The sequence below is a fragment of the Athene noctua genome, chromosome 18 (genome assembly GCF_965140245.1).
Source record: "Athene noctua chromosome 18, bAthNoc1.hap1.1, whole genome shotgun sequence".
In the NCBI taxonomy this organism is placed as follows: Eukaryota; Metazoa; Chordata; class Aves; order Strigiformes; family Strigidae; genus Athene; species Athene noctua.
In genome coordinates, this window is record NC_134054.1 from 7,719,407 (window position 1) to 7,742,986 (window position 23,580).

Genomic DNA, 23,580 nt, shown 5'->3' on the forward strand with positions numbered 1-23,580 from the left:
TACCATAGAGTCGCGGCGGGAGCGGCCTCTCTAGGCGGTGCGGGCGGCTTCTCGGTGGTGTCCGGGCGGTGTTGCCATGGCGCCCGGGCGCGGAGCGGGCCGGCGGGATGCGGCGGCGTGGAGCGGGGCCCGGCGTGGCCCGGCGGGAGCCCCGGCCCGGCGCCCCCTCCGGTACGGCCCAACGCGGGGCGCGGCTGGGGCAGCGGCGGCTGGCGGCCGAGCCCCGGGGCTGGCTGTGTCCTCGGCACGGCCCGGGGCTTGCTCGCACGGCCTGGGGATCCCCGGCGCTCCCGGGCCGTGCACCATGAACCGTGACTTCCCCCCTCCATCTATTTTTTATTTTTTTTTTTTTAACCTGGAAAGGTTCCACGCGTGTCAAGGAACGTTGCAGATTAAGGATGAGGGGAGAAACAAATCCCCGGTGGGATTGCATCGGCTGTGGCCCTGCCCGGTGGCGGCCTGTGCCTGCCTCTGCAGGGGATTTACTATTTAAGAGCTATTTTGCTATTTAGGGGCTTCTGAAAATCCAGTCGCTGGCTGAGTTGTGCTTGGCGGGTGTCGTGCAGCCGTGCGGGGAGGCTGTGTGCTTGTGCTTGCAGCTGGAGTAGGAAACTTTCCAGGAGTTTGTTCTCCCACGTGCAGGAAGCCCAGGCTGTATTTATCACATCCCTTGTCTCTCCTCTAGAAGAAAGCATCAAGCAGTTGAATCCTAGTGACCCACTTTGGTCCTTGTAGCTTCTCAGAGTTTGATTTCCCAGTTATAAGAGATGCTGAATTTAATTGCTCTTTGCAACCTTAAAAAAACCCCAACCTCCAAACACAGCTGGAAATGAATAACCAGGCTGAAGGAGGATAATGGTGTTTCCTTGGGAGACTGAAGAGGACGTCTCTTCATCTGTTTTTCAGACAAAAAGGAAAAGACATATGAACTGTCCTCAACAATTGCAGAAGAGCCTGAGCCCATTTCGTGTGTTCTGCAAGGAGATGACATCCAGGCACTTGCCATTAAGGTGGAAGACCTGGAAAAAGTATGTATCTTTCCTGACAGAAACAGCTACCTTAGCTGACACTCTCATTTTGCGTGTTTAACAGAGGGTGCTGTCCATTTACTTAAACCGAAACCCACTCTTGGAATTCAGTTCTCATTCCATTTTGTGTGTCCTGATTTTTATGACTTGTCAGATCATCAGGTTCAGTTGCTAAAAGTAAAGGATTATTGACCCTTACGCAGTCTTTTGAAATAGCAGAGTAAGTCATCTGCCTCTTCAAAGTTACGTTACCAACTTTCTGCTCTTAAGTGGTTTAGTAACTATCATGGTGTCCTTTCCAAAACTCAGGTCAAACTGTGTGAGTGTAAGCATCTGACACCAAGTGACACAGCAGAAAACTTGGGAGAGTGATTTAAAACTCTCATTTCCCTGCTCCAGTTACAAAGCAGAGTCCAGAAGAGTATGACAGTAACTAAGCTGGTATCTCCACGGTTGTGTAACGTGCCCCTTAAGGGAGGAACCGCCTGTACTGATATGACTTCTCTGCATATCCTAGAAGGATCAGAAGGAATGAAGGTGAGTCATTATGTACCTAATTGCATTGTGACTGTTTATTTTCTGAAGCTCCATGCTCCACACCTTCCCCATGATGCTGGGAGAATTCCAGTAAGGAGGAAATACCTTGTTCGAAAATATCAACCCAAAGAGGCAAAGAAGGCAGCACATCTCCTTGTAGCACATCCTGCTTTCCCAAAGGCACCCAGCGAACCACTGACTTTTTCTGGTAGGGTTAAACTTCACATCTTATTGTTGGGTTTTGATTTTGCTGAGCCTAGTTTAGTGATGTGATCTGGGATTGGGTTTTTTTTGTGCGTGTACTGTAGGACCGAGACTACTTGGCAATGGCTGTGAAGAGATTCTCCCCCATCACATTTTGGGAAGTCTCCAGGAGTTCAGGATGGAAGCCTTGGCTAGAGGGAACACTCAGGTTGGTTTGTAAAGTTGGGAAAATGCTGTTGTGCGGCACTTTTCTAGAGGTGGAGTGCAGTGCCTACAGTACCTTTTGGTGCTTTTCAGCACCTATCAGGAACAGGTCAGGCCTGAGGTGTGGTTTTCCCAGCCTGTCATACTCTGCAGGAAGGGCTTGCCTTCAGAGAAACTGCACCAGCAGGTTTTAAAGCCCTGTGTGCAGGACGAGGTCATGGAGGGAAGAATTACAGAGGCTTCCTCTTCCATATGTGTTTCTGCTGATGGCGTCAGGCTTGCAAGGGAAGGGCTGGTGTTGCAGCAATGCCATTGCTCGAGTCTAATTACTCAGATAAATCTTTCCATTGTTTCTGAGTGTGTTCGTAGTGCCCTGTTTTTGTTCCTCTCAGAGTAATAAGGTAAAAATACTGTCAGCCTGGAGAATTCTTTTCCCTCTCCCATTTTCATGGTGGCTGTGTGTGCATAGAGGTTAATTTAACGTTTCCTTTCTCTTCAGATAGCAGACTTTATTGAGGCTTCTCATCCAGATGTTACTGCAGCAGCTTTAAAAGAAGAACATGGAAGAGAGAAGAAGAAAACCGTTCATCAGACCCCACTAGCAGAGCACAAAGCTCTCCAGAACTGGCACCATAATATGGCAATCAGGAAAAAGCAGGAGAAATACCTGGGAGGTAGGAAGAGCTGAGGCCTTGTTCTGTGAAATCTGTGCGGATGGGGGAGTTTGGAACCACAACAAACTGTAACAGTTGTAGCTGACTGGGGTTAATCCTGTTGCCGTTGCAGTCTACTTCCATGTTCTCAGAGCTCCCCACTGCTAGTGCTGGTGGCCCTGGGTGCTGTGGGGAGGTGAGCTGGTGTTCTGTTTGGGGGAAGGACAGTGGGTTTGGTGGGGGAGAGTGTAAGGGGGTTACATGTGAACAATAGTAGGGGTAATAGCTGTGCCCCGAAGTGCAGCACTAATGATTAGATGTTTCTTCTTTATAGAAATTCTTCAGAGGCCAGAGAATGAATTGCTGATGAGCAGCTCAGAGGATTACAGGCAAATCCAGGAAGAACGTGACCTCATTGACTGGAGTCTCCCTGCCCTGCTTCCTGGAAAGGCGAGTGCCCTACTTCCTCCGTGTCCTGATTGCCCTGCTCTCCTGCAAGAGCTAAGACATGGGCGTTATGAGTAACATCTCCAAAGACCTGTCATTACATATTTATCAAAACCACTCTAGGTCCTTCAACCTAGTGTGCAAGCAGAGCTTTCAGTGACTTTAAAAATCAACACATGAACTGTGCTATCCATACTAGTCTGAGGAAACTGGTGATGTGCTTTGGCTCCTTGTTAATGTGTCTATGGGCAAGTGCCATTTCTTGATTATCCCCAAAGGCTGTCATGCACTTGGAAGTGGCACAGGGATGTGCTGCAATTGCTGTTCCAGGGACAGAAAGATCTTATAGCTTCAGGCTTGAATTTTAGCTATTGCCATGGAGAAAGGGGTAGGGGTAAGTCAGGAGAATTATGGGGGTATCCTATGTTAATGCTTTTTTTACATTTATAGCACTATCACAGAATTTGCATTTGTCAGGCATTATTTTAATATCATTCAACCTTCATGTAGCACTAGCTAGAAGAATGTTGTCTTTTGTCTTTGACAGCAGCTGATAGAAATTTTATCTTGCTCTGCAGAAAGTGATGTTATAGAATTTTAAAATATCTGTATAAGCAGAGCTAGACTCCTTCCTTTTAGCTTTTAGTCCCTGTGAAAATAGCAGGCAACCGTACGCCTCTGAAAGTGTCAGTGGGAGCCTTGTTTTCCACCCTAGGGCTACCGAAGAGGAAGCGAGTTCTGGAGCCAGCCCGAGCGTATTGGAGATGAGCTCACCGGCCTGACGATGACACTGACGCAGCGAGAACGTGGCTGCCCTGAGCCAGTCACTCGTGTGGGGAAACCTCACACTGTCCAGATGGAAACAGGTAAGGGAACACCGCAGAGAGGTGATCCCACAGAAACAGGGTACGAGTGTGGAGGGAGCAGCAGAAAGAAAAAGTGACTCCTGTGAGTAGAGAGGCTTACGTTATAGCTGTCCCTTCTGACAGCTGCAGCACAAGCTACTTCCTGGTCATCTGTTGGATTTCCTCTTTAAAACACAATGAGACCAAAATTTGGCGGAGAGTGAAATTAATGGGCATGTGGGTATGTAGACAGTGAGGTCTTGTATGGGCATCTCCACAGGTCTAAAGCCTCCGAAGAGGATTCCTTTCCATCTAACCTGGGATAAGAGTCTTTTCCTGAAACACCGGCGACAGGAGCTAAAATCTGTCCTAGAGGAGCTAGATGTTTATAAGCCGGTAAGACCAGAGGAGTGAGTATATTCTTTGCATCTCTTATTGTGTCAGATGCTGTAGTGTAACATAAAATTGCCAAGAGCTGGATCTGAAAAAGCATAGGAATCTATAACTTAGCCCTACAGTACTTATCTTGGAAGTTCCCCCATTTCCAAAGAGCTACACCCAAGAAAGAGTTGTCTGGCCTCCCTGCATGTTGCATGGAAAATAGGACCCTGAACCAGCAGCATGCAGCTGCCAAGACCTAGGCAATAAAAAACCCTGCCAAGTACTGGTGTAGGACTTCGATTTAGTGCCTCAGGGCAGAGGGAAGACACCTTTACCCATGTGGAAGACACGCATTTGAAATAATCCCCTGAAAGCAGGTAGCCCCTCCTCTTACAAACTGAACAAACCTCACATTTTTCTTTCTGAAACCTGGCTCTGGGCTGAGAAATGTGTGTGAAGGAGACTTTTCCCATCCATGCATCATTTGTAGTGGGGAGTGCAGTCATCTAGGATTTTTGGGAGACCCAGAATCACTTTCTTCCTCATCTCTTAAACATTGGATGCTTCTAGAAACCATTGTAGGAGCAAGATATCTGAACTTCACTGTACTGTTTTCAGTTGCTATGTTTGTCTGCTATTTTAACTTCTTTTCTATATAAAAAGAGAAATCATGAGTTGGTCATTTTTCTGTATGTCCAGGATCTGGATGGACTGGAGGTGATCGGTAAAGGGCAGCCTTTCACATCTGTCTCAATAGAGCCTCTTCCCCATTCCACCACTTCGGAAGAGTCAGAGACCCTGTAAGTTTTACTTCATGTCAGAAATAAAGAATTTGGAGTATGTACATCAGTTTCTTAGGGTATCCTTAACCATTCTTATCCAGAATACAGAGGAGTCTCCACTGGGGCACAATAAAAGGCTTATTCAGATACTAAAGTCACCAGATTTAGGAATCAAGCAGTTCTCTTGTGCCCTGGGGCCTCATGCCTAAGCAGTAAAAATCAGAGAAAAGTGGGTTTTTTTGAGGCCCTTCCTCCAGCCTTCCCTCTGTGTGGCTGTAGAGCTTCCATTAGGCAGGGTGTGGATTCTGCTCTGAATGACCTCCATCTGGTTGTCTTTTTCCAGCCTTCCACTTCCGTCATCAGTTTACCTTTCTTCCCTGTCCTGTCCATCTGTAACAGGCACAGCCTGAGGGCTGTTTCTCCTTACTCAGTGATGTACCCTCAGCCTTCCTTAGGCAGGTATCATTTCTTTAATATTGTGGCTGTCCTGCCCTCCTTGCTGGTGACAAGTAGCCAGCTGGCCTTTACCACATCTGCAGGGCTCTGTCCCTAAGGAGATGACTATGTGGGAAAGCATTAGTTGGGGTTATTTCTTATAGAGTCTTGTAAATCACCCCTGGTTCTCCCCTCTCTGGGTTTCACTCCACGAAAACGCTGGCTTTTGTTTTCTTTCACAGTGACTCCTTAGGGGACTACCCCGATGTGGTTCCAGAAGCAGTACTGGGTCCATCTTTAGATTTCTGTGGCCAGCCTGCTCGTTGGATCAACTGCACCACTTCTCACAGGGTAATTGTGCACTTCTTATTGTTTAGTCAAGCTAAGCCTGCTTGAGTTCCAAAGTCCCAGCTGTACAATGAGAGTCACTCCCAGGCCAGAGAATGGGGGATTTATTCCAAGCACAATAGGGGATCGCTACATTTGCTCTGGAGAGATCTAGAAACAGAAGGGGTTGCTCTCTTGGTGGTGAGGCTCAGATTCCCAGGCTCTCTCTGTATAATGGCTGCTTCACTGGACCTGCCTTACAAGTTCTCCTAGCATGGCTCAACCCCTTATTTGTGATATGACTTCAAGCAGGATAAATCCTGCCAGAGAGTAGAAATTGTTATCTTTGTCTTTTTCCTCTCCTTGTAGGATGAAATTGGCATTGCTGCCCGGCTCACCTTTGAGACTTTGGCTGGTGAGAAAGCTGAAAGCTACCTGACAGTGAGCAATAATGGCACAGCTGCTGTCTGGTATAACTGGATGAGGCTTCCCCAGCAGATTCCCTCCAGGGAAACCAGGGGGAAGAGGATGCAGTGGTTTTACTTTGATACCAGACCAGGTATGAGAGCTGCTGATCTGAGAGTTTTGTACATAGGCCAGAGAGCACATATCCAGGAGTTATCTGAGATGCAGAGTCTGACTAAGGGCAGAGCAAGCCTGCTGGGTCATTCTTCTTAGGAAGCCGCCCTGGCGTCAGAGCTGACTCACACCAAAAGAGGTGTGCGAGGCAGATCGCTTTCATGGGACTTAAAGGAAAGGAGGTTGCTCCTATTCTGAATGTAAATGGGTGGAATATTGAGAAGTGAGTAATTTTTTTGATGGCAAACCAGGCATAATAGGCTAGAGAGACTACTGAGCTTGCTGTAAAAGGAACGTGCAGTGGAAATAACATCAGTAACATGGTGACTGGGAGTAAATCTGGAGGGAGAAAAATAGCTGGATGAAGTGTGATAACCAGCTAAGCTATGGGGAAAGAGTCTTGTACAGAGATAAGCACACTTGGAGTAGGGTTGGAAAAGTGTCAAGTTAACCAGGTGGCTTCTTGCAGACCGATGCATTTTCTCTCTTATTTCAGGTGTAATTTTGCCTGGAGAAACAAGGAAGTTTTTCTTTCTTTTCAAGTCAGAGAGAGCAGGCATTTTCAGCGAGTCCTGGGAATTTAGGACACATCCTCTGTTATTAGGAGGAGCTCTGCTGCAGGTGACCCTTTGGGGAATTGCTGTGTATGAGGATAAATTGGCTGACTTCAGAGAGAAACTGGAGGTAACCAGGCATGTAACTGGGTAACTGCGATCTTTGAACTTAATATGCAAATAGAGGGTAAGGGTGGGAGTGGATGACATGGTATTTTTATTGCTATGCAATTAGAGCTGAGAGCGAGATGATTATTTACAGAACATCTGTACATACTTGAGCAGGTTTGCTAAATAAAATGAAAGAACGCCACAGTCTATTGTAATGCGGTTAATAAAGACATGATGTGTCTCCTAAACTGTTCACATCGGTCCTTTAAAGAATGAATTTTCTGTTGGTAATGAATTTCATTAGTTGTTTAGTGGAGATGGGATTGTGTTGTACGCTATGATAGCAGTTAAGGTATAAACTGAAAATTACACCACGCTTTGAAAAGTATAGTATGGGGGGGATTTGTGCGGTTTCTTTGAAAAGCTGTTTAAATATTGTTCTGCTTTGCAGGGTTTGCAGCTATTTTTGCCCTTGAAACCCTATATAACGTGTACATGTGGTTACTAGCGTGGGTGTGAATTTGTTGGTTTTTCTGTCTGTGGAATGGGGACTCACGCATGTTGTTCTTGTTGTGGTGCCTCAGAGTGATCTGGCTGCTCGAGAGGCTGCTGCCATAGTAGCAGAGAGTCTGAAGGAACTTCTTCTCCGAATTCGGACCCCGGAGCGTACCCCATCTCCTGTGGATGCCTGTGTCACAGAGGAGGAGTTGTTTCACAGGAAGAATCCTGAGGTGATGTTTGCTATCTGATGGGCTACGCAACTGAAAGAGCAGGGAGGGAAGACCCATGGGGCTGGTGTGTCCCTGGGTTTCTGGAGGCTGGCATAGTTCACCATGGTGGCTTTAACAACTTGGTTTGTAGAGGAAAGACATAGCTCATTTCACTATTTACCTTTTTTCCCCATTATCACAGTTGCATTATCAGCATGGAGTGGTAAAGCAGCTGCATGAGCTGTGGAGACAGCATGTGACTGTTCCTGCAGCCTTTGAGGAGAAGGTGCCCTCGGGCCAGGAGAGCGCTGGGGAGGCCGTGCAGTACCCTGAGAGGGCCTCGGAGGCTCTTCCCCATCCAAGCAGCACCACAGAGCTCCCAGCTTGGAAGAACACACTCGAGGAGGCTCCGAGTCAAATGGTGAACGTGGAGGAGGAAGAACTGGGCTCCTCGGGATGGAACCTCTCCTTGGAGGACTTTAAGCAGGTGGTCACCCCTGTTCCCTCTAGTGCTATGACAAGCTGATGGTGTTTTCATTTTCCTTACAAATGGCCTGGTCTACCCCAGCGTGGGCCTACCCAAAGGTCTGCTTCCCATGTGCTGTGAGTTAGAGATAGTTTATGATGTGTGTCGCAGAAAAGAACTTCAATTCTGCTGACCACACCCTCAGTGCTCTTGTAAAGAGATTCCCAAGAGAGACTTTGAGGGCTGTTGTGTGAAGAAGAAAAGAGAGCCACACAATGTAATAGATATTTTAAGCTCTTCCCCTGTTAGTTTTCTGTCATCCCAGGATGGAATGCAGTGGGCAAGCTAATCTTGCAGCCTCCTGTGGCCTCCCCGAGGGCTTCTCTCCTCAGAGGGTCCTTCCTCTTCATCAGAGCTTTAAGGGGACACCCCTGGCAGACTGTGGATAAAGTGCAGACCTCCCTAGATTAAAGCAAGAGTGGTTTGGGTTCTGTCAGCACAGTTTTTCTGTAGTGCTCTCTTGGAAACCTCTCCTCCTTTTATAACTAATCTTTACTTTGATGCCTTCTAGCTCGCTAGAGTCCCTGTTCTCCAGCACACCTGTGAAGTTGCAAAGGGGCTTATTGTGAATCTAACTGGGGGGCCTGGGATTGCTCCCCAGATCGTGGGGTGTGTGTGTGCACCTTGGCCAAATCCCAGCCGCACAGGAGGCCACGCCTGGGTGCGTAAGTGCCCAGTGCAGCCTGATTTCAGACTGGTGTCCTGGAAGAGAGCTGTGGTGTGCTCTGTTGAGCTCAGCGTCCAGATAATTGGGAATGAAGTCTGAGACGTGCTCCATGAACTCTGTTTTCTTTCACATCAGGCTATAAAGTCGATCCCCACGGAGGAGCAGCGAGAAGAAGCACTGACCCAGCTCAATAAGGCAGCACTGGAGCTGTGTGTTGAACAGAGGCCAACTCAGTCAGACCTTTTGTATCAAACCTGGTGCGTTACCTTTGCAAGATAAAGCTTGTAAATGCGTCATGTGACCAACAGCCTTAGCAAGCTCTGTTGCAAGCGTTGTGATTCAGAGTGCAGATAATTACGAGGTCTAGAAGTCGTCTTTACTCTCTGAGGGTTTTTTTTATAGGTTAATTGTAGCAGCTGTCTAGGACTGAAATGCCTTTTTTTTTTTTCTGGTGATAAGTTTAGAATTTTAAATTCATGTAATTTTGGGAAGTATACAAGATTATTTCTGGCAAGATTAGTCTATGAAACCTTTGGGTAATTTTCTGTACCCTTTTACTCAGATAACTATATCTTTCCTCATACAGTCTCTCTGTTCTTTGTTCAGGCTTTCAGACTGTAAACATACCAACAGCTTCTAGTTGCTTCTAAATCAGAAGGATGCAGGTTCTTCTCGATAAGTGTAGAGATCAAGTTGATGCTGATTTACCAACGTGTCATGTTGAAGAGCAGGAAATCTAGTTTCACAGTAATATTTATGGGTCTATATGAGCCCAATGATTTGCAAACTGTTGAGACCTCGGAAGGTTCTAACATGAGGAAAGTAATTTAGCTTCCCTCTGCACTGGTTTGTAGATGGTGGTTGCTATTTTATTGGTTTAGTTGGAGAGAGCAGCTCTCAGCTGTAAGGTGTCTTCCCTCCTGGCACAGGGTAAAACAAGATGGCAGTTGCTGTGCTGTCTCCCTTCTAACTCTGATACTTTCCTCAGCCTCCAGCTGTGGCGCGAAACAATTGATAGTCTGGTGAGTCACTCTCTGAAGCTGAGATCCCTGCTTGGCTTGCCTGAGAAGGACACCTATGTAGATGTTGTTCCAGAGGAAACAGGTAAATGGTAGTTTTAGCACAGGAACCAGTTTCTGTGTACTGTTGGAAATCCAGAAGACATGCTGAATTTCAACGGAAATGGCAATTTCAGCAGTTGTCCATCGAAGTTTCTATAAGAAAATGCATCAGAAAAAATGGCAGATTTTGTGATACTAATTGTGATCTGTGGTTTGGTGTCACTAAAAAACCACCGCACAAATAAGCCTTTTAATTTAGGTAGATGTAGCCATGGTTTTCACACAGACTAACCCAGAAAAGCCTATCTCAGGCTTGTACTGATACACATCTGAGACCTGTTCATGCCTTATTTAAACAAAGTACTCTTCAAAGTATTGTTTTTCAGTGCAGTACAGCTCAGATTAATAAAAAAAGGAAAATACATTGCAAAAGTAATACAGTTCCACTGCGTGAGTGCAGAGGGCTTGTCTTCCTGGATGTGAAAACGTTGCTTTTGAGTGATTGAAATTCTTTCTTTTGTAGTGGAAGTAAAGCAACTTATAAAAGGTGAAAAGGAAGACAGAATAACCACTAGGAAAGAAGAGAGAAAGTCATATGGTAGTAAGGATAAAGGAGGCAAAAAAAGAACAACAAAGACAGCAGGGAAAGAGAAAGAGGTATGTGTTGGGATGCCTGTTGAAACCTAAATGCTGGGGACAGTGTGATCCATTCTGAGGTGGTGTATCCTGAGTTTGAGCTGATTTCCAACCCAGTGAAAGAGGTGCAGTTTCTGGGAGGTGCATCTTGCAACAATCTCAAAGGGGTTCTGACCTGTGACACTTATCTTTGGTCTGTCCCTGAATAGCAATATCCAAGCAGCAGAAAGTTAAAAGATGAGAAAAAGCTGAAATCTTCTACTTCATCACAGGAGATGAAAGAGGGAGTACAGTCCAAGGAAGCTGTAACTACAGATGGAGTAGAACCTCCTCAGGAGGAGATGGACCCTATTTTGTTTGGGACGTACCAGGAAAAGCTTTATATTGAAGTGAGTCTCACCAAAACTTACCTCTTCCTTTCTTGTTTTTGTTGTAAGGTTACACTGAAGCTTAGGTGGAGAGGTAAGCATTTTGTTAAAGCCACAAAACTGACAAACGTGTCTAATTCTGTAGCAAGGTAAGTGTGAAATACAAAGAAAGATGTCCTTTATTCCAGTCTGGAATCTTACCATAAATCCAGCCATCACATGCGGGATTTCTATCTGGGATGTCTTTAACATGCTTGTAGACTCTTGAGGGATCAGCAGAATTAATTGTATCTCGGATAACGTTAAACACACTTCACAGCCAGGAAAGTTATTACTAGAGCTAAGTACTGTTAGCAGGCAGCCACTTCTCTGTGGCTGTGTGTGTGCCCGTACATTAATGTGCATGAGAAGCCATCTGCCTGTCAGTCTCATCATCAGGATTTCTTCACGTGTTTTCACTGCAACTACCTTCTGTTAATTTCTGCTGTAGGTTTATGGGCTGCTGGATTCAATGGTGAGCAAAATGGTTTCTTTATTTGAGGAACTAGAGAACAAAGGTGCTCTAAATTGGGAGAGAGAAGCCCTTTAACTGGAAATAGACTTACTTTTAAAAAATAAATAAATAACCATATTTACACAGATCAAGTGGAGGTTTTTCTTTCTGAAGTGATGCACTGATTACAAATACTGGGCTGTCTCTTTTCTGACATGCTGTGATGCAAGACTATTGCTAGATCATCTGTTACTGCTACAGATGATTGCTTGCCAAGAAGAGACAAGGCAAGAAATATCACAGCCTCAGAAACTGTTAAGAGTAGAAAATACTGGCATTTCTGTTAAAGAAGAAGAATTTAAAAGCACCAGTCAACATGAAGTATGTCTTATTCTTTAATTCTCAGTCTTGTTTGACTAGCAGGTGAGTGAGCAGAGAGTGTCCCTTGTACTCGTGAATCCAAGTATCAGGGCAGTAACTTAGAAAAATCCATCCCTTTTTTGATCTTCTTGACTGCTTGTCCTGTCTCCTCTTGGGACTTGCTGACAGCTTTTCTGAGGCATTCAGGATCCCTGTGAAAACGCACTATCCCAGGGGGTGTGCCACCCTCCCTAGTTTTGCACACATGAGTTTACTTCTTGTGCTGATCTTACCATCCCTTTCCATCCAGCTCAGTGCACCCATGCCCCATTCTGAGCCAACTCTTACTTGCTTCCTTCCAAGACTAATTACTCTTGAATTAAAATGAGTGAAATGCACGCCATAAATATTGTGGGTATGGTTATGTCTTGTGTTGGAGCCACCCGTCCTTGTCTCTTGTCAGCCTGTGTGTGTGTCTGGGTTTATCACCACTTTCTGTCTGGGCTCCCTTGTGCACTACAGCTGGAAGGGAGCGTTTTGTGGAGGCAGCCCAGGTCTGAGTGTCGCCCACTCTCGGGTGGGGGCAGCTTTCCCCGGCAGAGCCAGCTGGGTGCAGGGTCTCTCTTGACCTGGCAGCGAGAGAGACCCGGCGTGTGTCAGTAAAGCGCCGTCTCCCTGCTGGAGCAGCTGGGCAGCATTCCCCAGACAGGCTTTGGCCCTATAGCCAAATGACATCAGTGTAGATTGTTATTTGAGGTTTGCGATACCTTTGGGGTTCTTGGGCAGCAGATGCCTCTCCGCGCCGAGCCTTGCTGTTACACATTCTGTACGTCGCTGCGCCGTTGCACCACGCGTGCGTGCCTCAGGCGTGTGCTCTTTTACATTGGCAGCCATGCTGACACGCGTCTTGGAGCTGCACGTAGTGCAAAATAACTGTTCCTTTGGCAGAACTGTTTTCTTTTGCTTTCTCATTTTAACTCGTGTGCTGTCTCTGGGGAGAGGATATATTCTTCCCCTTGGCTCCTGGCAGCACCATGGCAAAGCGAAGCTTATTTTCTTTGCCTGCCAGGTGAGGCCCCTCACGTTTCAAGATGCTTTCTCTTAGTGGGGTGCAGGGAGGCACTTTGGCTTCTGTGGCAGCCAGGAACCCCTTCTGCTTAGCGGGCATGAACCCACAAAAAGGGAATGTCTCTGCTCAGCATTCCTGCAGTGAGAATTTCAGCAACATTTTGAGAATTAGAAGGAAAAAGGCCTGAAGTTGGGGTGTGTCTCACAGGCTCTGACAATAGCTCCTGCCTCCCTGGAGATGATTATCAGCCTGTGAATATGCCCAACTCAAACAGCTCGAACCATCTGTTTCTAGACAAGAGGGAGTCTGCACGTTATAGAGGCAACGTGATTGTCTCAAAGGCTGGAATGCTTTTATTTGGTAGCTTTACCTTACAAGGAGGTAAAGGCCATTTACAAGGTCCATGCCTCCGGTCCAACCTATAGAAACCAGGCTCTGTGTATACCTTTACTCACAGGAAAACTTGTTAATATGAAAAAAGGTAGAGAGGAGTTTCAGGTTAGTCACGTACCATGGAAGAATGTCCTATGCTGGTCTTTCCTTCCCTTCCACAGGAGGAGCCTGGTGGCCCAGGGCAGGCAGGTGGCATAAGAACTACAAAGAGCAAACTTGAATGCTGTTGGACAGTCTAATTTTTTGTCATAAATATTGCCAGTGCCTCTTACAGCCTTGGACAGGAATACCCTCAAGGGACAAGGTACAAGCAGCGCACAGGAAGGGATGTGCTGGGCCAACAAGTGCAATACTCTGCTGTCTGGCTGCTGCAGCTTTCTCTGAGCCAGCTTTTGTTTTGTTTTGTTTTTTTTTCCTTTTGTATTGATTTGTAGAAGTTAGACGACTGGAACTGCAGTGGAATTAGAGCTGGCTTGCACAGAACACCTTGAGAAACACGTAACCCTCATTTCCAGGCCTGGTGTGAGATGTGGGCTTTGCCAGAGCAGGGACCCTGGGGCTGGCCAGCCCTGCACTCCGAAGGACAGCTGGGTGCTCCAGGCCCTATAATGCCAAGCCCCAGCAGCCAGGCAAGGAGAGTATTCCTCCTCCTCTCCCAAACATGGGTGTTATTTGTATTAGTGTTAATAATTTGTGTTGTGTTTGCTAAATAACTGAGGTGAGCGACCTTCCTGGCCTTGGGAGTTGCATACCAAACCCATCACGTGAGTTGGGGTCTGAAGACACCATAACTATTAGAGAGGCCGGGAAGGGGGATTCCAGGAAAACGCTGCAGCAGAAGGTGACAGCGCATTTCCCCAGGCTTTTTAGTGGCAGAGGGCGTCTGGGTGAGGGAAATCAGCCTGAGAGCATTGCTGGGTCCCACTTCCTACGGCAGGGTTGTGGGGCGCTTAGCAAAGCAAAACCCCACGTTTGTACAGCTCCCCTGCGGCTCGTAGGGTGTTGTCCCCACAGAGAGGCTTGCTTTGCTTACGAAAAATCAGTGCCTGAAGAGGGGCAACCTGGCTGCCTCCGCCCCCTGACACCGGTGAACAGCACTGGGAATAGAGGAAGGCTTGGATCTCGGGCAACCATGAAGAATGCCTCCTGCTGGGATGGGGTGTCCTCCAGGATGACCTGGAGGAGGGTTTGGGTGCTGGAGCTGCTCTTCTCCCAAGCTGCAGCTTGGAGTGGGACTGGAGGCACGGGCAGACCCTGCTGGGAAGGCCAGGCTGGTGAGATCTGCAAAGCCCTGGGAAGCACCTGGCCTCCCCACTGCGTTCTCCCCGCTGCCGCCTTCTCCCCACCACCCAAGGCAGGACCTTCAGGGCTGGGGCCTGATGAACCTCAGCTTTGTGTGGTGGGAGTGTCCGCAGGAGGGCACAATCCCCCTCCAGAATGTTTCATCACACAGGAGATGCTTTCCATTATGGAAAATGTCAGTGATATTAAAAAGATTATATATATCCATAATACTGAAGGCCTGTCAGTGATTAAAATGGAAGGCAGAGGCCGGGAGAGAGGGGGTGGCATTGAAACAATCGAGAGACATGACTTATTTTGTCATGTCATCTGATGCCTCCCTCTCTCCCCCAGCCAGGCTCTGGGAGCTGTTCAGAGCAGGGGAAGAATCCGCTCCAAATTTAGATCCTGGAGAAAAAAAAAAAAAATAAAAAAAAAAAAATTATAAAATTAACGAACCTAAATTGCAGCCGTGGCCTTGGGTACCAGAGAGGGAGCAGCATTACTGGGGGGGAGGGGGGAGGAAGGGGTTTGGTGTGGGGAGGGTCGGCATCCCTCAGCGCTGCTTCCGAGCTCGGGGACGTTGATTTTTGTCTAAAAATAGTGGGGGGGGGGAGGGAAAAAAAAAAAAAAAAAAAGTAAAAATAAAAAAAAGCAAAGCAAGCAGCAGCAAGCAGCGCCTGGCTGGCTGCCAGCGAGGGGCAGTGACTGAGCATTTACAGCATCCCCGCCTCCCGCATGCGGCGGGGCAGGGGCTCGGCGCCGCATCCCCCGCGGCCGGTTCCGCACCGCGCTGCACCGCACCGGGGCGGGGGGGCCGGTCTGAGCGCCTCCGCCGGTGCCCGGGCGGTCGCCGGGGCCGGTGCCCGGTCGGCCCCGAAGGGGTTAAGCCGGGACCTGCCGCCGGGACCTGCCCAGCCAGCCCGGCAACTCGGCGGCGCGCAGCTGGCAGCGGGCGGGCTGCGGCCGCCTCCAGCCCGCTCCCCCCGGCCCCGCACCGCGCAGGTAAGCGGGGCTACGCGCCCCTCGGCGCCCGGGCTGCGGGGGGAGGAGGAGGAGGAAGGGGGGGCGGGGAGGAGGAAGGTTCTGGACGCCGGAGCATCGCGGGCTGCGGCGGGCCGGGGGATGCGGGGCCCCGGCGGGCAGCTCGGTAGCGCGGCGCCTCCCGGGCCGGGCTCGGGGTCCCGGGGCCCCGCGGCGGGGGTGGGGGCGGCCCCGGGCGGGCTGCGGGAACCGGCGGCGCGGCCGAGGGCTCTGCCGGAGCCTTTCCCTGCCGCTCCCTCCATGTCGGACGCTGCTCCTGCCAGCCCTGCACCTGATTAGGGATGGAGCGAGGCTTTAATCCCCCCCCGGCCCCCCCTCCTCTCGTCTGGCTCCTCTGCCCTCTCCTTCCCCCCATCCCCTCCTGCTCCCCCTCCATTCCTCCTCGCTCCCCCCAGCTTCGCCTCCGCAGTCCCCTGCGCCGGGCCGCGGGGCGATGGGGACCTGTCCCCGCACCCGTGTGTCCTTCTCCCACCTGGCAGCCTCTTGCTCAAGGTCACTGCAGTAATTCCATATGAGCTGCCGGGTGCTGCCGCCTTATCTCCTGCACAGCTTCTGTTTCACTCCCTTTATATTCCGGAGGGGGGGGGGGGATAACGTGTTTGATAAACCCCACTGCCTTTAACACCGCTGGCAGAGCTCCCGCTGGGGTCATGCTCCTCTCACCCCTGCCCCAGCCCCTGCTCCCATCTCTTCCCACGCAGACTTCCCGGGCCCACTCGTGCCAGGCGAAGTCCAGCTGGGATCGGGTCTCCGGCCGGGACGAGCGGTGCTGGAGCCCGTCACGCTGGACCTGGGGTTTGTCCTGCCAGGAGACCTGTCGGAGGCAGGCAGGACTGTCTTGCCCTGGAGGTGGAGTGCCGGTGTTTGCTGGTGTTTGCTGGTGTTTGCTGGTGTTTGCCAGGCTGGTGGCACCTTTGGAAAATGTGACTTTATCTCCCGCCTGGGTGTTGGTGGAAAGCAGAACGCGGAGCGAAGTCCCGGAGGACTTTGCTGCGTCCTGCCCTTGTCCCGAAGGTGTTTCTGTGCCAGGTGGGCAATGGCGTGGCCGTCCACGCCGCGGGCTCTCCCAGCGGGATCCAAAGGCCGCGCTGACGGGCTGCATTGCGAAAGGGAATCGATACAGGGAAGCATCTTGAGAGAAACTTCGGCCTCCTGTGAGCGTGGCGGTGCCAAGCTCCTCTCTGACTCATGGGGGACGTTGCTGGCGGAGCCGTGGGGCGTCCGGCCGCTGGCCCGCGGGAGCAGGAGGTGCTGTACCGGTCGCACGGGTTGTGCGGGAGCGTGGTGGGTGCTGCGTGTGGCTCGTGGGCACATCACCACGGCCCCAGCCCAGCTCTGGTGGGGGGGAGCGGTGTCCTGAGCCAGAAGAGGACTGGACACGGTGCGACGGCTGCAGTCCGGGGAGGTAGCAGCATCCGAGGTGGGTGGTGGGATGGAGACTGGTAATCGCTGTCCACAGGCACTGCTGTGTGTGGGAGATACTCCTCTGCCTGCAAGCGTTATCTCGGACAGGGAAAAAATTGCCAGTGAGTTTTATTGCAGCTGCAGCGGGACCTCTGGGAGCAGACCAGCTCCCTGGCCCTGCAGTGTGGCCCTGCTGAAGGCAAGGCAGCTCCAGGCAGCCTCTGCCTCCTGGCTTTGCTTGGTCCTCTGACAAAATGAGGGTAAATTGTGTCTTCCCACTGTGCAGAGAGAAGGTGAGGATTAAAACTAGCACAGAGTAAGGGGTAGAGTTGTGATGGGCCCATGTGAACATGGGTCCAGACTGACCCACGTCCTTTTGCACCCACGTCATGTGCAGCACATCGCAAGGACAGGCACTGTTTGCCGGGCCTGTGCCAGGACAGCTCCAGCCACACCAGCCCCTGCCACAGGGAAGGCTCATGCAGCTTGGGGTTTTAGGGAGAGGGGAGTTGTGTTATCCATCCTGCTCGCTGACCTGGCGCAGGAGGTTAGCACCCTGAATTTACCACCTCAAGGCAACGCATGCTTCTGTCCCTGCAGCCTCTTGCAGAAGCAAAATTACTGAGTTTGCTGGGAAAATCTACCCAAGTGGCTGCTAGTGCTGGTAAGTCGTGGCAGGCTCTGCCTCACAGCGGGGTTTTGGTTTGGTACGACGCATCTTCGGTGGCACGGAGAGTCCTGGGGAGATGGCCGGGGTGAGCGGGGCTGCCTGCAGCCACAGATAGCGCATCTGGGGGTACAGGGAAGCCCCCACCTGGTTCAAGGGCTCGGGGGGCCTGAAACCAGCTTTGCTGGGACAGTGGGGCCAAGGCAGCCAGGATCTGGAGGAGGGAGCTGCCATTTTCAGGTGGTTACTTTTAGAAGCAGAAGTGCAGGGTAAAATCTCCTCCAAATGTTGCTGAATCTGGAGCCAAATCTCTTGGCAGCTCTGCAGTGCTGGGTATTGACTTGCTATGAGACTTTTTTCCCCTTGAACATCCTGCGTGTCTTCGGGTTAGCGAGCAGTGGCAGCCTGGAAGGGTGCACCTGATGCCGTGGCAATGGGTGCTCCTACCTTGAGAAGTGTCCCAGGTGCCAGACGAGGGCTCTGGGGACAGGTCTTGGTGGCTGGAGTGATGCTGACATCTCTGTGTCCTTGATCCCCGCTGCAGGCGCCGGTGAGGCTGCGTCTGTGAGCGCTCATCCCTTCTCCACCGGTCCTGCCCGCCGCCGGCGGGTCTCCGGCACCGCACAGCCATGACGACCTCGGCGCTGCGCCGGCAGGTGAAAAACATCGTGCACAACTACTCGGAGGCAGAGATCAAGGTGCGTGAGGCCACCTCCAATGATCCCTGGGGACCCCCCAGCTCCCTGATGTCAGAGATAGCCGACCTCACCTTCAACACGGTGGCCTTCGCCGAGGTCATGGGCATGATCTGGCGGCGGCTGAATGACAGCGGCAAGAACTGGCGTCACGTCTACAAAGCCCTCACCCTCCTGGACTACCTCATCAAAACCGGCTCCGAGAAGGTGACCCACCAGTGCCGGGAGAACCTCTACACCATCCAGACGCTGAAGGACTTCCAGTATGTGGACCGCGATGGCAAGGACCAGGGTATCAACATCCGGGAGAAGGTGAAGCAGGTGATGGCGCTGCTGAAGGACGAGGAGCGGCTGAAGCAGGAGCGGGCACATGCGCTGCAGACCAAGGAGCGCATGGCCCTCGAGGGCATGGGCAGCGGGAGCCACCAGGTCACCTACGGCCGCCGCGCATCGCCCTACGGCGACGACTACGGCCGGACACGGGGCTCACCCTCCTCCTTTAACTGTGAGAGTTGCTGGCTGCTCGCGTGGGCTCGTTGCGGGGTGGAGGCGGGTGTTGCATTTGCCTGCCTGGTGCCCGTTGCTCCCCTCCACCCTTTGGGGGGTGGTGGTGAAGCCCATCTCTGTCCTGCAGCACGGGCAGAGGTTTGGCTGGGCCAGTGGTGGACCCCAACAGTGGTGGCAGCTGGCGGTGCCTTGAGCCATAAACCCACGGCTTGTTCGTGGTGGGGAGATCTAATGTGGGGCTACGTCTCCTGGGGAAGCCATGCTGTGGATGGGGGCTTGGACGAGGCTGCTGATGTGCTCCCCTAAACACCCCAGTCCTGATGCCACTCTTTCCCTTTTTTCTCTTTTATCTCCCAGCATCATCCTCATCTCCACGGTTTGCCTCCGACCTGGAGCAAGCAAGGCCGCAGACAACAGGCGAGGAGGAGCTGCAGCTGCAGCTTGCACTGGCCATGAGTCGGGAGGAGGCAGAGAAGGTAGGCTGGCTCTGCCCGCCCCGGGACACACAGGGCCGGGCATCTCTCAGCACTCTGCCTTGTCTGCGGGCATGGTGGGTCCCCATCCCTGGGAGGAGGAAGGATTTGGGGGGCTGCCCAAGGCCGGTGCATGCACCTGCAACTGCACCAGACTGCTTGCACTGTGTCTGGCATCCAGAATAGCCAGCAGGCAGATCCCTGCCCCCCGTCCTCGTCCTCGTACAGGCGGAGCCATCATGAGGCTGAGACCTGTCCAGCCTCCCAGACCCCGGGGTGAACCTGTGGGGGTTTTCTGGATTCACCATGGCCCCCCCAAACCTGGCTGCCCTCTTCTGCTGAGGGCTTCTGGTCTAAGCTCCCCTGTTTCTCTTGCCTTCCCATGGAGGTTTTAGGAGGTGATGCCTTGCCCAACGCTGTGGTTTGGGGGGGCTGGAGCGTCAGCAGTGTCCCCAGGGCTATGCACCAGGCTGGGGCTCGGTGGGGCCAGGTGCTCCCTCCCACTGCCTGGTCCTGTCAAACTATGCTAGAAGGAGCACTGGAAAACAGCAACAGGAGGAGCCAAGGAGGAATACAGGCAGCAAGCTGCTGTCCCCAACCGTGAAACCTCCCCCAGGCTGTCCCCTCTCCTGTCTGCTGGCCATGGCCCCTTTTCCACCGGGGATGGCTTATTTGGGCACCGCTGAGATTGCCGGTGGCTGGCATGGCCCCTGAGGAGCACATGGGTATGGCTGGGCACACAAAGTCAGAGGGACGTGGTGACCAAGGGGCTGTGTGCCCGGGCTGGGGGGTGTCCCCCTGGGGCTGTCACTGAGCGCCGTGAGCTCGGTCCTGCTGGGGCAGGGGACGTGCTTTGGAGATGGCGCTTGCTGCTGCCCATCTTCCCTGGCCGATGGAGGCTCTTTTGGAGACGGAGCAGAGCCTATATCCCTATTTTTGTCTTGGAATTGGAGTATTTATAGCTTCCACATGCTGCCGCGATGAGCACTGCAGGAACATGCTTGTGAAAGCGTTGCCTGTTGGACTCCATCTGGGCTGCGCACACGTGTGCACGCTCACACACACTTGTACAGGCACACACATGCACAGCCCCACCGGGGTCCCCATTCCCAGTCCCAGCCAGTCCCATGCTGCTGGACAAGGGTCACGGGGCAGTGATCACGGCTGACATGATGGTATGGGCACAGCTTCTCCCCAAAATCTGCCTCAGGTCTGGGTGCTTTTCCTGCAGCATGGCAGGGCCAGGCAGGATTCCTGAACCAAGGCCACTTGGCATTGCAAACCCTTCTCCCCAGCAGGCTGCCGGGATGAGGGGATGTCTGATTGATCCCCTCTCTGATGATGACATCAGAGTCATCAAAAACCTCCCAGGGGAGATGCTGGCTGCCTAATTAGGGTCATCCTAGCCTAGATGCAGAGGCAGGTGATGGGTTAGGGGAAGGAGCTGGGGCAGTGGCTGCAGGGCGGCCTGAGTGTGAGCCAGTTTGAGAGCGTAGTGGCACTGGGCTGGGGATATGCGGTCGAAGCTATCTGGATGGGCACAGAGATGCTGTGAAGGCAGGTGAGGGGCCACAGGAGAGGTGGCAAGGACAGGGACCTCTGAGCAGTCCTGTGAGCTGAAGGCAAGCTGAAATGTCACCCGATTTCCTCTGTTGGCAGAAGCCACTTCCTCCAATTTCCAGTACAGATGAAGAAAGGCAATTGCAGCTAGCGCTCGCACTGAGCAAAGAGGAGCACGAGAAGGTACCTGTGCCCTGCAGCCCCGGGTGCTCCTCTCTCCTTGCACTTGGGCTTTTCTCTGGGGCTCTGGAGCTTGAAACGCGGCCTTGCTCCGGTGCCTGCTTTGCTTTTGCTGCTCTGGGCTCTGCTGGGTGCTCTCCCAGGGGGCTCGGCCCCAGAGGAGCCATCTGCTCGGATGCTGGGACTTTTCGGTGATGCGGTGGCAGCTCCTGTGCTGGGTCTGTCTCCTGGTGAAGGTGCTGGCTGCAGGGCTGCTGAGCTCATGGGCCCCAACCCTTGTCCCCACAGGAGGTGAGGGCTTGGCAAGGGGAGAACTCCCTGCTGCAGAGAGCTGTGGAGGAGACTGCCCAGGGCAGGGTGGAAGAGGAGGAAGAAGATAAGATGAAGAAAAGCCAGGTACAGCACCGGGGGCCTGGATGGCCACACAGCCAGCCTTGGGCTCTGGGGCAATCCCGCAGGTCTGCCCTGGGCTTCCCTCACCTCTTTATTCCATTTCTATTTGCAGTCCTCTATCCTGGAGCTGGCAGATATATTCGGGCCGGCGCCAGCCCCTTCCAGCCACACGTCTGCCGACCCGTGGGATATGCCAGGTGGGGGCAACTTACCAGCTGCCAAAGCTTGGGGCAGAAACCTCTCCCTCGCCTCTGTCCCCCTCCCCAACCCCCAGGAGCTCAACAGTAAGGACCTCTTGCTTCTCCTCCCTCTGCTGCCTGGTCCGTTGCATGCCTGGGTGGTGCTGCTGGAAGCTGTGGTCCCCTGGGCACATCCTCGCCTCTCAGCGTCCTTCCATGCCCTGCCCTGTTACCCTCTTCCACAGCTTCCCTTCTTCTTTCAGATATGAAGCCCAAAGCGGAGCCGGCAGCCTCTGCCTGGGCCGGTGCAGCTGACCCCTGGGTGCCGGTCCCATCCGCTGGTGGGGAGCCCCTCTCCCAGGCGAGCGCCTCGTCCCAGCAAACCTCCGCTGGGCCCTGGGATTTCCCCCCTGGCACCACTGCAGCCTCTGACCCGTGGGGGAAGGCACCCTTGTCTTCTGGCTTCCCTCCTGCGGACCCCTGGGTGACGGCGTCCCCCCCTGCCCAGGTCTCTGGTTCTACGCCAGCTGCCGACCCTTGGGCCGCGGTGGCCGAGCAACCTCCTAACCCTGGTAAGAGGCTTGATGGGTGTTTTGGCTTTGCTGCGGGCCGTGGGCAATGCTGGCCATCCCTGCTCTCCTGTGAGTGGGGTCCTGGGGTGCTCCCCTCTTCCTCCTGCAGCCAGCTCTGCAAACCCCCCCTCCCTGCTCTCCTGCCCCAGAGTGGGACATCCACTCACCCCTCAGCATCCTGAAGACTTCAAGGAACTTTTAGGTTTTATTTCTGCACAGAATACGCTGCTTTAATTAACATGGCACAGTTAATAGAGCCCTCCCGTGGGAGCGGATAGCATCCACCGCACCGCCCCAGCAGCGGGGTGACAGTGTGCGTCCTCCCGGTGATACCCGTTTGTTTGCTCACCCCAGACCAGCCCGATATGCCCTGCTGGGACGGGACGGTTGCTGCTTGCAGGTGCCACGTTGCAGCTGGGGAAGAGGTTGCAGGAACAGCCTGTGTTTCAGAGCTCAGCGTCACTCTCAGTTCCTCCTCAGTGCTTCCTCCAGCCCCGTGGAGGTCCCGTCTGCATTGCCCTCAGATCTGGTTCCTGGGCAGGAGAGCAGAGTTGGCCTGGGGGCCAGTGCTGGTTGTTAAATCATTCCTGCAGACCTGTCCCCTCTGCCTGTCCCCACTGGGGCTGGGAAAGGGACCTGCCTGCTGGGGGGGTGGCTGCGAGCAGTGCTGGGGCTGCCTTGGTCTGCAATGATGCACAATAGTCTGGCTCATCTTAGCTCCCTCCCCGGGCCAAGGCACACTCCCACCCCCTGCCCCACACCCCACCACCGCACGCCCTCTTCTCTGTCTCCTTGCAGGCAGCTGCCCCTGCCTCTCTCCTGCCCGTACATCTCCTGCCTCTCACCTCCCTGCTTGCTCCCCTCCTTGAGTCTCACCTCTTCCCCCCAGCTGTAGGGGGGGACGCTTTCGACCCATTTGCAAAGCCGCCCGAGCCAGCTGAGCCGCCGGAGCAGGAGCCCTCGCAGCCGCCCTCCTCGGCCAAGTCCAACAGCCCCGTCGGTAAGAGCCGGGGGAGCGGGCAGGGGCCGATTTGGGCAGGTGAGGACGGTGACCTGTCCCTGCCCGTTGCAGGGAGGCAGCTCCAGGGCTGGTTGAGCTGTGCGTGGCTCCTTATTGGCGTGGCCAAAGCTTGATCTCACCTGCAACTGTGTGTGCTGCGGGATTGGGCTGCCCCGTAGCCGAGGGGGCAGCTCCGGTTCCTGTGGGCACCCATGTCCCCAACCCCTGGGGGAGCTTGGGCACGCTGCAGCCTTA

General features: G+C 52.7%; 2 protein-coding genes across 4 annotated transcripts; both read left to right on the forward strand.

The window, feature by feature from the left end:
• The first annotated feature begins 68 nt into the window (after positions 1-68).
• Positions 69-11,686, forward strand: MYCBPAP (MYCBP associated protein). Of its 3 annotated transcripts, XM_074922104.1 has the most exons (19): positions 69-171; positions 907-1,028; positions 1,614-1,773; positions 1,874-1,977; positions 2,473-2,647; positions 2,961-3,076; positions 3,789-3,939; positions 4,199-4,314; positions 4,999-5,099; positions 5,759-5,867; positions 6,213-6,402; positions 6,919-7,106; positions 7,672-7,818; positions 8,000-8,284; positions 9,126-9,247; positions 9,979-10,094; positions 10,575-10,708; positions 10,897-11,076; positions 11,546-11,686. In XM_074922104.1, exons 1-19 carry the CDS (start codon positions 108-110, stop codon positions 11,642-11,644), a joined length of 2,679 nt encoding a protein of 892 aa, XP_074778205.1. In that variant the 5' UTR covers positions 69-107; the 3' UTR covers positions 11,645-11,686. The 3 variants fall into 3 exon arrangements, with proteins under 3 accessions (XP_074778205.1, XP_074778204.1, XP_074778206.1); XM_074922103.1 differs by having other exon boundaries at positions 10,897-11,680; XM_074922105.1 differs by having other exon boundaries at positions 10,960-11,680.
• Positions 11,687-15,383: 3,697 nt separating this feature from the next.
• Positions 15,384-23,235, forward strand: EPN3 (epsin 3). The gene is made up of 8 exons (XM_074922413.1): positions 15,384-15,656; positions 18,311-18,966; positions 19,326-19,444; positions 21,101-21,184; positions 21,470-21,577; positions 21,687-21,771; positions 22,017-22,325; positions 23,124-23,235. Exons 2-8 carry the CDS (start codon positions 18,396-18,398, stop codon positions 23,192-23,194), a joined length of 1,347 nt encoding a protein of 448 aa, XP_074778514.1. The 5' UTR covers positions 15,384-15,656; positions 18,311-18,395; the 3' UTR covers positions 23,195-23,235.
• Positions 23,236-23,580: the final 345 nt, after the last annotated feature.